Source organism: Mesocricetus auratus, unplaced genomic scaffold, assembly GCF_017639785.1.
Source record: "Mesocricetus auratus isolate SY011 unplaced genomic scaffold, BCM_Maur_2.0 Super-Scaffold_100038, whole genome shotgun sequence".
Classification (NCBI taxonomy): Eukaryota; Metazoa; Chordata; class Mammalia; order Rodentia; family Cricetidae; genus Mesocricetus; species Mesocricetus auratus.
Window position 1 is genome coordinate 2,707,868 of NW_024429216.1, and position 12,005 is coordinate 2,719,872.

Consider the following 12,005-nt stretch of genomic DNA (forward strand, 5'->3'; position numbering starts at 1 on the left):
CCTCCCTTCTCCGACATTGTAGCTAATACCTAGCTGTGTACCCGCCTTTTGGGGGACAGGACCTGCTGAGTCCTGGGGCATCTTGGCAGCAGAACGGAGCCTAACAGAGGCAGGAGCGATCCATCTGCCCTCCTCCTGAGTGCTAGGGTTCCAGGCATGCACCATGCCTGGGCTCCCTCTCCTGTACACAGCGCAGTCCACTGTCCCCCTGAGAGCTCAGCACGGATGTCCCTTCTTTGAGAGGCAGCGCTGACCTCTCCCATCAGAGTGCACGTACTGCCTCCTTTCTCCGTCCTCCCTCAAGGCAGACAGATTCTCACACAGTCCACACTGACCTCAAACCTGCTGCTGCCAGTTAACAGCTGGCCTTAAGCTTCTGGTCTCTCCGCTCGACCTCCCCAGTGCTGGGGTTACAGGTGTATCCCACCATGCCTCATCTTATGTGGTGCTGGGAACCGGGACTCAGAGCGCCGTACAAGCTAGGCAGGTACCCTGCCAACCTAGTCACCCTCAGCTCTTAGCAGCCCCCATCTGTGTGACTTAGGAGACTAGGTCATAAAAGGTACTCTGGCTTCCTCCCGGCTCTCTATCGTGGGTTGCTTATGTCAAGGGAAGTCAGCTGCCATAGTCTGAGGACATTTGAATAGGGTGAGAGAGACACCCATGGGAAAGGAACATAGGGCCCCTGGTAGTGGCCGCAGGAGACAGTCAGGACAGGTACATCTGCTGTACCCAGACGAGCCCTCTATACAGACTGCTGTGACCTCAGGGGGGAGTCCCTGAGCCAGATTTCCAGCATGGCAAACTGCAAAAGCTTAACAAATACGTAATAAGTGCCATGTGGGGGTAATCTCTCATATCACTGCACAAAACAAACAGAGTTCTACACGGGTCCCCAGACTGTCACGTTTTCCCAGATAGCTCCAGCCTCCGAACACAAATCAAATCCGAGTCCCCAGGAACTGCTGTCAGGTTCAGAGTCAATACATCAGTCACGTGGGGGTGGTGCATGACTTTAATGCCAGCACCTGGAGGTAGAGGCAAGTGGATTGATCTCTGTGAGTTCAAGGTTAGCCTGACCTACATTAATGAGTTCTAGGCAGCCAGGACTACATAGAGAGACCCTGCCTCAAAATAAATAAACAAACAGATAAATAAAATGAAAATAAAATTTACCTGACCAAGTCTAATCCATTCAGTGCCACCCCATAGTAGTTCTGCCTCAGTCTGAGCCCGTTCCTCAAATTTACCATCTCTCTTGATTTTGCTACGGCTAGCAAGTGTGGCCACCTTTAATGTCGTTCCTTAGTGAGCCTTTCTAACTACACCAGCTACAGGAGGCCTTTGCTGTCTTTCATTTAAAATAGAAAAACATCACTTTATGCCTATGGCTGTTTTGCCTGCATGTGTGTCTGGACACCACACGCATGCCTGGTGCCTTCAGAGGCCTGGGGTGTGTTGGGTCCCCTGGAACTGGAGTTACAGATGGTTGTGAGCTGACCTATGGGTGCTTGGAATTGAACTTGGGTCCTCGGGAAGAGCACCTAGCATTCTTTCTTTCAGGGTTTCTGTGTAGTCCTGGCTGTCCAGCGCCCTACTGCTGAGCCATCCCTCCAATCCCGGGCTTTGTCTTTCTTTGAGAGTGCGCGCACGCGCACTACACACATGGGTGGATGTCTTCACCACTCTGCCCTGTTCCCCTCAGACAGGCCATCTCACTGAATTTGGAGCTAAGATAGCCATCAGCCCCAGCGATCCCTCTGTCTTTATCCTTTCCCCAAAGAAATGGAATAACATGGAGACTTACATGGTAACTGGGGATTTGAACTCAGGTCCTCATGCTTACGTCTGCTATCTTATCCATACAGTAGACCTATCTCTCCAGTTCCTTAGTATTTCTTTCTAGTTATTTTCTGCATATTCTTTAAGAAAACCTTTACTAGGTGAATAGTGAATAACTTCTATTTACTTTTGTTTTATTCACTTATTTATTTATTTATGTAGACAGGGTTTATCTGTATACCCCTGGCTGTCCTTGGAGCTCACCATGTAGACCAGGCTGGTCTCGAACTCAGAGAGATCTGCCCCTGCCTCTGCCTCCTGAATCCTGGGATTTAAAGCATGAACCCGAACTTTTATTTTTTTTTGATACAGTATGTTTTAATTAAATACTAAATAAGCGTATCCAACACAGCATCATTTCCATGTTAATGTTAAAAGCATGTTGTGGTAGTTTGCATTTTTTTTTTTTTGTGACTGGCTTATTTGGTTAACTGGGAAGACGACACAGCATCAGCAAGAGGACAGGGTCTGGAGCTGTCTCATGCACCCATCCTTACAGGATGCCTGCTGCCTTAGGGGACCTGGCTTTCCCTCCCGATCCTCCGGCCCCCACGCCCAGGGAATGCCCCTCCCTGCCGCTGGCACTTACCTTTTCGGATCCATGCAAGAAGTCATTGAGGGCCTGAGGGTCACTGCAAGAGAGAGGGAAAAGAGACCTTAAGGAGCCAGGCTGAGGAGCGGAGAGAGGGGAGGGGTGTGGGAGACGGGCAGGGGTGGGTGGGGGAGCCCGCTACTCACCAAATCACGTCTAGTAAGCATCTCCCATCCTCATCATCCATTTCCACTAGATGGGGCAGGTGTGGGAAGAGGGTGAGGGAGACATGATTAGATTGAGGCAGTCTGCCCAGCTGCCCCTTGCGGGGGTGGGGGGGTGGGGGTGCGCCTGGGGGGGAGGGCCAGAGCAACTCTTCCTGGAATGCACAGAGCTAGATGGAGGGGTAGAAGAATCACCTCCCAGGCACCCGCCCACACAGAAATCCTGACCAGGGAGCCGGGTGTGGCGGTGCACTCGGGAGGCAGAGGCCGGCGGATCTCTGTGAGTTCGAGGCCAGCCTGGTCTACAAGAGCGAGTTCCAGGACAATCAAAGATACACCGAGAAACCCTGTCTCGAAACAACAAAAATAAAAACAAGCAAACAAAAAAAGAAATCCTGACCAGGGATGGGGCAGGGTTCTTACCCTCTGGTCCTCACGCCCAACTGCAGCCCCTCCCCCAAGTGACAGGGCATCAATCGAGGCTAAGGGGTCTCTGATGGTGCACAGGCCTTCCGCTAAGCGCTACAGACAGGTTTAACTAAACAAACCACAGCACCCCCACCTTAGGGGTGAGGAGTATGAGGCTCCTGAATGCCTACTGTCCATCTTCCCTATGAGTGTGCTACACACGTGTGAACCCCAGGGGACACGCGCCTGCTCCAAACTCCAGGGCGCAAATCAGGTCTGCCATTCTACCTTCAAGACTTGCAGAGTCAAGTCTAGTTCAGAGTCAGGACCCCAAACTCACTGGGTGTAAAGTGGCCCACACCTTTGATCCCAGCACTCGGAACGATGTCCGAGCCTGAGGACAGCCAGGCCTGCATGGATGAGACCCTGTCTCAAAACCAAAGTAACCCGAACTGCTCTCTCAGGGTCTTCTGAGACCCTCATCACAGGATGACTCGGTTCACACCAGACAGGCTTCAGCTTGACTCCAGACAGCCTGGCCTCTTCACGCCCCTGAGACTACACACTCCACACCCCCTGGTCCTGTTTTCTGAACACAGTTTATGGTCCAGAAGGTGTGGCGGGGGGCGAGGCGGGGGAGGTGGGGTGGTCCTGTCCTGAGCCTCAAGGTGATAGAACAAGGCAGGGAAGGTAGGTGTGGTGGTGTGCCGGCGACAGGAAGGCCGTCACACTGTGTCCTGGGCGAACCCTGGAGACTTGTGCAGTATGGGTCTGAAGCAAGGGTAGGTGACAGGGGTCAAATATGGAGGGAGACTGAGGCAGCAGAAAGGGAGCGGGAGGTCACGAGGCTGAGCCAGAGAGTAGGGCTGGCCCCGTAGCTGAATGATGAGGATGCGGACGGCTAAGGTTTGTCTTGAGCCCTCTGGCGCTCACCGCTGGCTAGCGCTGAAAGAGCCCATGACAAAGTTTAGCGTGGTCAGCCTGGGGGGGGTAGGAGGGAGAGGCTGCTTTGCTCACTGCACCCCAAAAGGATCGGAAGCTGCCTACACCTTCCCGTCGGCCTCCCACCACACAGCATCCCTGCCTTCCAATCAGCCACCCATTTCTTCAGAGCATCCAACATGCCCGCTGCACTTGTAAACTGTCCTCCAAAGGGTCCTCCTCCCAGCTATCATCCCACACTGTCCATCTTTTTGAGTCAGGGTTTCTCATTGGCCTGGCGCTCGCCAATCAGGCTAGGCTGGCCAGCTAGCAAACCCCAGGTGTCCCATGGCGTCCTCCTCCCCAGTGCTGGGATTCCATGCCCTGCTCTTTATGTGGGTTCTGGGAATCAAGTTTAGGTCCTTGCAAGCACGTTACCAACTGAGCTGTCTCTCCAGTCTGCATCTGACTTTCTAAGCGCCTGTCCCCTCCCCATTCCATCCTTCCAAACACCCATGCGTCATCTTACTACACACGCACTGATCATCTATCTAAGCAGCATCTGCCCCTGCTGTCTTTTTAAAACTCCCATGCACTCACCCTTAGACACATCCAGGCAAACACACCCACATCTCTTTCCCTGCTTCTAGTGCATTTTTCTACTGTCCCCATGTTGGCCCTTCCCTTCCAATAACACGAACTAGACACAACGAGAGGACCGTAGCCCCCGAGTTGTGGGAACTTGACAGCTCAGGACAAAGGAAACTGCTTTACTAACTAAAGTGCCTCCCTGGCCTTTCCCTTTTTGTTGTTATTGTGGTTGTTGCAGGGCCTCGTGGGTGTTCTGCAGGGGTTCTACCACTGAGCCACACCCCAGCCCCTCACTGGGGGATTCTAGGCAGGGGCTCTACCACTGAGCCACAACCCAGCCCCTCACTGGGGGATTCTAGGCAGGGACTCTACCACTAAGTTACACTCACATTGTCTTAGTACAGAGTATAAAGGAAAAAGTGAAGCTTGAGGAACATCCTTCCCACAGCTGTACGTGGGGATGCAGGCTGGAGAGGAGGGACTGACGGAAGCCACTAAACCAAGTTCTGCAAGTCAGATGACAGTGGCCTCACAAGTACCCAGAAGAACAACAGCTTCTCCAAGAGTGAACTGGGGGGGGGAGGGGTGTCTTCTCTGGTTACCTGTGCTATGAACGAATCATGAAGGGAAGGATGGAGTGGCCCCTCCAGGTCTACGCAGGGCCCCGGGCTGGGGACTTTGACGGTGTCCTTTGTGGGGCCAGCTGTGGGAAGAACACAGAAGCTGTGAGTGAGGAAGGTCGTGAGGAGGCAGAGGACAAGGGACAGAGGGGGGCTGTGGGAGGGAGGGACAAATCTAGAAGTGAGAGAGAAGACAGGGAGGAGAGGCTGGGAAAGATGGGGGGGGCGGGTATTTATAATCCTGACCCAGGGGAGGCTGAGGCAAGGTTGTAGAGTTGTAGGTAACCCTGGGCCACACAGGAAGATTCTGTCTCAAAAAAATTTGCAAAGGCGGAAACAAACAGGGCTACTAAACTGAATTACAACTAAGAACCATCATTAACTTACTTCCCACAAAGACTAAATATACAGCCCAGGCAGGCCTGGGAACTACAGATTCCCCCACCTCAGCCTCAAGTACCAAGAGTACAGCCCTGTTATTAAGTTTTAAAAAGGGAGCAAGGAGCTGGGCGTGGTGGTGCACGCCTTTAATCCCAGCACTCGGGAGGCAGAGGCAGGCGGATCTCTGTGAGTTTGAGGCCAGCCCAAGTTCCAGGACAGGCTCCAAGCTACACAGAGGAAACCCTGCTTCGAAGAAACCAAATAAACAAGCAAACAAAATGGGAGAGAGGGAGCAGGGGAAAGAGGAGAAAGAAAGAGGGAAAACTAGTTTAAGTTACACAAAGCAAACTTATACACAATTAGAAAAACAAGGTCTCAGCTGGGCATTGGTGGCGCACACCTTTAATCCCAGCACCCGGGAGGCAGATGCAGATGGATCTCAGTGAGTTCGAGGCCACCCTGGTCTATAAAGTGAGTTCCAAGACAGTCAGGACTGTTACAGAGGGAAGCCCTGTCTCTGGGGGAAAAAAATCTGGGTGTGGTAGCACACATTTGTAATATCAGAGCTTTTCTCTGGGGCTTGCTGGCCAGGTGGCTTAACTTATCAGTGAGAGACAGGTTCAGTGAGAGACTGTCTCAAAGGAGGATGACACTAGAGTTGCTCTCTAGCCTCCATACACACAGAATGAAAGAGAGAGAGAGAGAGAGAGCAAGAGAGTAATATATATAGAGAGAGGCAAGAGGGAGAGAGATGGTTCCCCAGTGAGGAGCTGGAGGGTGTGGCTTAAGGGTAGAGCCCCTGCCTAGAATCTCCCAGTGAGGAGCTGGGGGCGTGGCTCAATGGTAGAGCCCCTGCCTAGCATACACAAGGATCCTGAGTTTGATCTCCAGAGAAAATACACAGCCAATGGCACACAACAGGATGCCCAGTATGACTCATCATCGGGGGGAAATGCACTCCAAGCCCCAAGAAGACGAGGCCCCACACCCCTCAGAGTGGCTACCGTGAGGAAACTGGGAAGTAGCTAGTGTTGGCAGGGCTGTGGGAAACCGGAGCCCTTGCTCACTGCTGGCAGGAGTGCAACCCCGTTGGCGGCTGTGGAGCAGGATTTGGCAGTTCCTCAGAACATTAAAAATAGCCCTTGCACCAAGTACTCTAACCCTACTTCTGGGCATGTGTGCAAAAGAATCGAACGTCTTAAAGAGGCATCTGCACACCAGAGGCCACCACAGCATTTCAGAGGAAGATGTCTGAGCAGTCGTGGATGGATAAACTGTCACGAGTATTTGTACAGTGGGACATCCAGGAAGCTCTAACATGATCACGCAGATCGGCGTTTCTCAACCTGTGGGTCACGACCCCATTAGCAGACCCTTATCTCCAAAAATATTTACATTACGATTCTTAACAGTAGCAAAATTGCAGTCAGGAAGTAGTAATGAAAACAATTTTATGATGGGGGGGTCACCACCACACAAGGAACTGTATTAAATGGTCGCAGCATTAGGAAGGTTGACAACCACTGTCAAAGATGGATCTTGAGACTGGAGAGATGAGAAGAGGTACCGGAGCTGGGCGTGGTGGCTCACACCTGGAAAACCCAGCACGCGGGAGGCAAGAGGATCAGAACCTCAAGCTTACCCTCAGACACGTATGAGCTCATCTGAGACTGCACAAGAGCCTGCTTCAGAAAGAAACACCAGCCGGGCCGTGGTGGCGCCCGCCTCTAGTCCCAGCACTCGGGAAGCAGAGGCAGGTGGATCTCTGTGAGTTCCAGGACAGCCTCCAAAGCCACAGGGAAACCCTGTCCCGAAATAAAACACCACCAGGGGCCAGCAAGAGGGCTCAGCAAGTAAAATCACCCACCGCAAAGCTCGACCATCTATTTTATCCACCCACAGCTGGGCACATGCAAAAATAAGTCAAAATGAGGCTGGACAGATGGCTCAGTAGTTAAGAGCGCCGACCGCTCTTCCAAAAGACCAAGCTTCAATTCGCAGCACCCACTTTACAGCTGACAACCATCTGTAATTCCAGGCCCTCTTCCGGCTTCCAGGAGCACGTGGAGCACAGACAAAACACTCATACACGTAAAATGTAAACACTAAAATGAATTTTAAAAATGTAATAATCCCCCCGGGGGGGGAAGACGGGCAAGCAAAATAAAACCCACATTTGTAGCAATACATTTGCCTGAGCGTCTGTAACCGTGGCCACGCCCCCTCGGGCGTGGTTACAGGTGTGGACTTGACTGGATAAAGAGAGAAGATGGAAACTGAGGAGAGCATCTGGGAGACAGGGTCTGCAACCTTGGAGCAGGAACGCCCCCACGACAGTCAGTCACTTGTTTTCTGTGTGAGTTCTTTCCCTGATGGGAGAGTCCTGTGTATGTGTCAATAAAGCACTGTTGGCCAATAGGGAAGCAAGATAGGTGGGACTAGGAGTCTAGGAGGATTCTGGGAAATGTAGTGAACTGAGCCGGTCGCCATGTGATCCCCGGAGACGAGAACGTAAGCCTGGCGTTCTCAAAAGGTAAGTCCTTATAAATATATACATATATATGATTACGGGACAATAATTAAGTCGGAGCTAGACAATGAGAAACAATAGCAAATGGCCAACAGCTTATAATTAATACAGTGTCCTGTGTGTTATTTGGGGGTTCAGGCAGCTCGGCAGGGCCCACACATTACATTTCCCCAATAAAACACCATCAATTATTCTACCGGGTCTGGTTAATTCGTTACTACCTGCCGATACACACTGGTAGCAACTAGCCTGTGCCTGATGATCTGATTCCGTTTCACTGTGTCCCTGTCACGAGCAGGTGTCACCTGCTGCCTGAGACCCCTGACTCTGAGGCTGTAGAGAATGGAGGGCACACGAACCGAGCAGCGGGAGTTAAGCGAGCCCATTGCTCAAGGGAGCCTAACGAACGGGGGCACACACAAGCACTTTCTTTATGTAGGGAGAGGTAAGGGTGCCCGAGAGGTCTGTGGCTGTGGCAGGGAGGGGGACACGGCCAGCGGTTCTCACCCAGGGATGGCCAGATCAGTCCATATGCTCAAACCCTCTTGGAAAACAGAGCCACTGACCCCAACCGGCAGCCCGCGCTGACAAGTGCCGGTGCGGGAGTCAGGCCATACCTGCATGCACAGCGTGTGAGTTGAGTGACCCAGACGGAACCCACATATCACGGCTCTGCCTCGTCCTCAGGACAGAGTGGACACAGGACAAAGCCACAGGCAACCCATGATGAGGATACACACGAGCAGCCGAGTCTCTGTCACCGTAATTGCAGAGACCTGGGGCTCACCGGTCACTGCAGCTCTCGTCACAGGTCTCACTTGTTACTGCTCCTCTCTCGACCAAAGCTTAACAACACACCATGGAGCTCCCATTGCCCAAGCCTGGGCATCAGGCCTAGTACGAACCCTGTCCCCACTGAGTGACCGTGATGGAACAACACTGAGTCATGCTTTCCAGTAAGAAGAAGTGACACGCAGGGAGCGGAGACACTGAGCTCCTAACCACATTGGGGGACCCAAACTTGAACTCAGACCCCATGACTCTCCTGATTCTTCCCCGCCGGGCCTGCCAACTGCAAGCAGTCCAGGAGAAGAGCAGTAACAGAGTGTCCTTCCAGAAAGCCCTGAGGATCCCTCCTCCACTCAGAATGGAACCAGAGTTTTGCGTCGTCATTGGGAGCTGCAGGGGAGCCAGCATGCTAGCGGGATCTGGAATTCAAAGACTCCGGTAAACTCCAGAGACGGCTACTGTTCATTTCCCAGAACGATGTAAGCAACGCTTACACTCCCCGCAGCCCACAGAACGGCGGCGGGCAGCGGGCGGGCTGCTGGGAGTCCTGGCAGGGCCACCCCACCACCCCTGTGCCTCACTTCCTCGGCTTCCTCACTCACACAGGCCTGGCTGCATCTCCGTGGATGGCCCGCCAGCTCCATGAACAAAGACCTTTCTGAGCCAACGTTCAAGCCACGGCCACACCTCTGAGGGCTGGGAAACCAGGGCAGCAGGCTTGGGCCAGGGACCGGTTTAAAACAATCGAATAAACTGGGGTGTGGCGCACCTGTTAAGCCCAGCACTCTGGAGGCTGAGGCAGGAGAATGACTGGTTTGAGGAGGCTAGCCTGGGCTATATAGGAAGGCATTGATCCAACTTACTCCTCCAAAAAAAGAAAAGGAAAGAAAGGGAGGGAGGGAGGAAGGGAGGGAGGGAGAGGGAGAGACTTCCCCCTCAGGGGGAAAAACCCTACAAACTGCAATAAAACCAACACAGAGCACACAACAGAATGGAACATTTGAGAGCACATTTGGTCACGTGTGTCTGTATGCGTACTCTGGGTCACATACTGAGGCATAAGTAGGCTGGGGACATCCTATCTCCTCTATGATCACTCTTGGCTTCCCCTGAAGCTATGGTAGCCATGGCACCACACAGTAAACACGGAAGTGGACAGGCCTGGCTTCCGTAAGACAGTGGAAGTCACAGAACAAGTTCTTCTAGTAAACAAAGGAACCTGCTTTCTGCTTTCTTTCCGGCTTGTATGGGAGTTGGCATGGACAGGAGCTACGGCAGCTACTCTGTCACCACGAAGCAAAGGCTGAAAAACCCACCAGGAGACATGTAGGAGAGAGACTGGGCTTGTTTAGGGCTGTCGAGAAAGCTAAGGATGTGAAGGGACTTGCCCGAAAGCCTGATGACCTGAGTCTGATCCTCAGACATACAAGGTGAAAGGAGCTGTCTTCTGGCTGCTGCACATGCACTATGACATTCTCCCGCCCTCCCTACAAATAATACATTTTGAAATGTAATTAACAAAAAGAACACTGGGTTTAATAGTTCCTCAAGGGCTGCCGCCTCCAAACATCTACGTAATTATTTATCTGTAGAGACAGGGCTTCATTTTGTAGCCCATGATCCATTCTTGCCTCACCCTTTCTCAAGTGTTAGGATTACAGGGGTGTGCCTCCAAACCCAGCTACCCTTTGCTAATTAAAGTCCTCATCTTTACTTGCTGCGCGTGCGTGCGTGCGTGCGTGCATGTGTGTGTGTGTAGAGTTGCACATGTTGTTGACTGCACAGTTTAGAAAGTTGTGCTTAGACATGATGACAATCACCAGCAAAAAGTAGTCTCTTTTTCTAATTCATTCAAAAAAGGAGTCTATTAGGGCTTGCCTAGAATCCCCCAGTGAGGGGCTGGGGGTGTGGCTCAGTGGTTGAGCTCCTGCCTAACATGCATAATGCCCCAGGCTCGAACCCCAGCTTAGTCAGTAAACAAGAAAGCCCCAGCCTGGAAAACTGCCTATCTCTTGCCCTAGCACCAAGCTCAGGCATGGGATGGGGTGTTGCTCTGGCAATGAGGGAGTGCGTTTCTGCCACAGAAGCAACATGGATGGAAAGAAAGAGTGATCAGACATGACACTCTGTGCCGAGCCCATTTGTGACAATCTCTAGACCTGAGGGGAAAACCAGAGGTATGCCAGTCTCAAGGGAGAGGAGGGAAGATGGACCATCAGAGGCCCTTTGGGAGTATTCCAGAACGATGCAGATGCTCTGAATACAACCTTTGTGATGCTCACTTGGGTAACACTGGCAACATCCACCAAGCTACGCTATAAAAGGCTGTGCATTTTTCCCTCACAGATTGAACCAAACATGGCTAACTTGTGCAGCCGGGAGTGGTGACATAGTCCAGTAATCGAAACGAAGCTACTTAGGAGGCTGAAGTAGAAGAATAACATATTCAAGGCCAACTTGCTCTACGAAGTGAGTGTGAAGCCAGCCTGAGCTACATAGCAAGACACTGTCTCCAAAAGAGAAACCTATAGCCGGGCAGTGGTGGTGCACGCCGTTACTCCCAGCATTCAGGAGACAGAGGCAGGTAGATCTCTGTGAGTTCCAGGCCAGCCTCGCCTACAAAGTCCCCAGACAGACTCCAAAGCTACACAGAGAAACCCTAAGACCTAAGACCACACAAAAATGTGTTCACCGGAGTCCTAGGTGCAAATAGCTCAGGACCAATCAGTGGATGGCTCAGGCCAAAGGAGATCGCTATAAAGGGGGCGCGCAGCCTTAAGAAGCAAACAGGTGACGACACATGATGGCACAGGGACCAGAAAACAGGAAGTGGAACAGAACCCAAACCCAAAGGCCAGCTGGTCACCGCACCAGGACCAGGTCAGTCGGGTCCAGACTGATAGTGGGGTAGGGAGCTCACAACCACAGGGTCTTCCGTTGTCAAAGCAACTGCGGTTGTACTTAGAGTGCTCGGTGAGAGCATGAGGGCAACTTTCATTTGTTTTATTACATTTATTTTGATGAAGAGGGTACGTGTGCGCCACACGCGGAGGTAAGAGGGCAATGCGCAGGCGCCAGCCCCACTATGTGGGCTTTAGGGACGAAGCTCAGGGGATCAGGGCTTCCGGACAAGGGCTTCCCCCTCTCCCCCTCCCTGCGGACTCCAG

The 12,005-nt window shown here is 52.3% G+C and overlaps 1 protein-coding gene across 5 annotated transcripts in view; it reads right to left on the reverse strand.

The window, feature by feature from the left end:
* Nucleotides 1-12,005, reverse strand: part of Bicra (BRD4 interacting chromatin remodeling complex associated protein) — a 72,192-nt gene that overhangs the window by 18,838 nt on the left and 41,349 nt on the right. For all 5 annotated transcript variants that reach the window (XM_040734341.1, XM_005086449.4, XM_021223268.2 and 2 more), the window contains exons 2-4: nucleotides 5,121-5,221; nucleotides 2,581-2,626; nucleotides 2,432-2,474 (exon numbers count right to left, since the gene is read on the reverse strand). In XM_040734341.1, coding sequence (XP_040590275.1) covers nucleotides 2,432-2,474; nucleotides 2,581-2,621 — 84 coding nt within the window. In that variant the 5' untranslated portion in view covers nucleotides 2,622-2,626; nucleotides 5,121-5,221. The remainder of the gene's footprint in view (nucleotides 1-2,431; nucleotides 2,475-2,580; nucleotides 2,627-5,120; nucleotides 5,222-12,005) is intronic.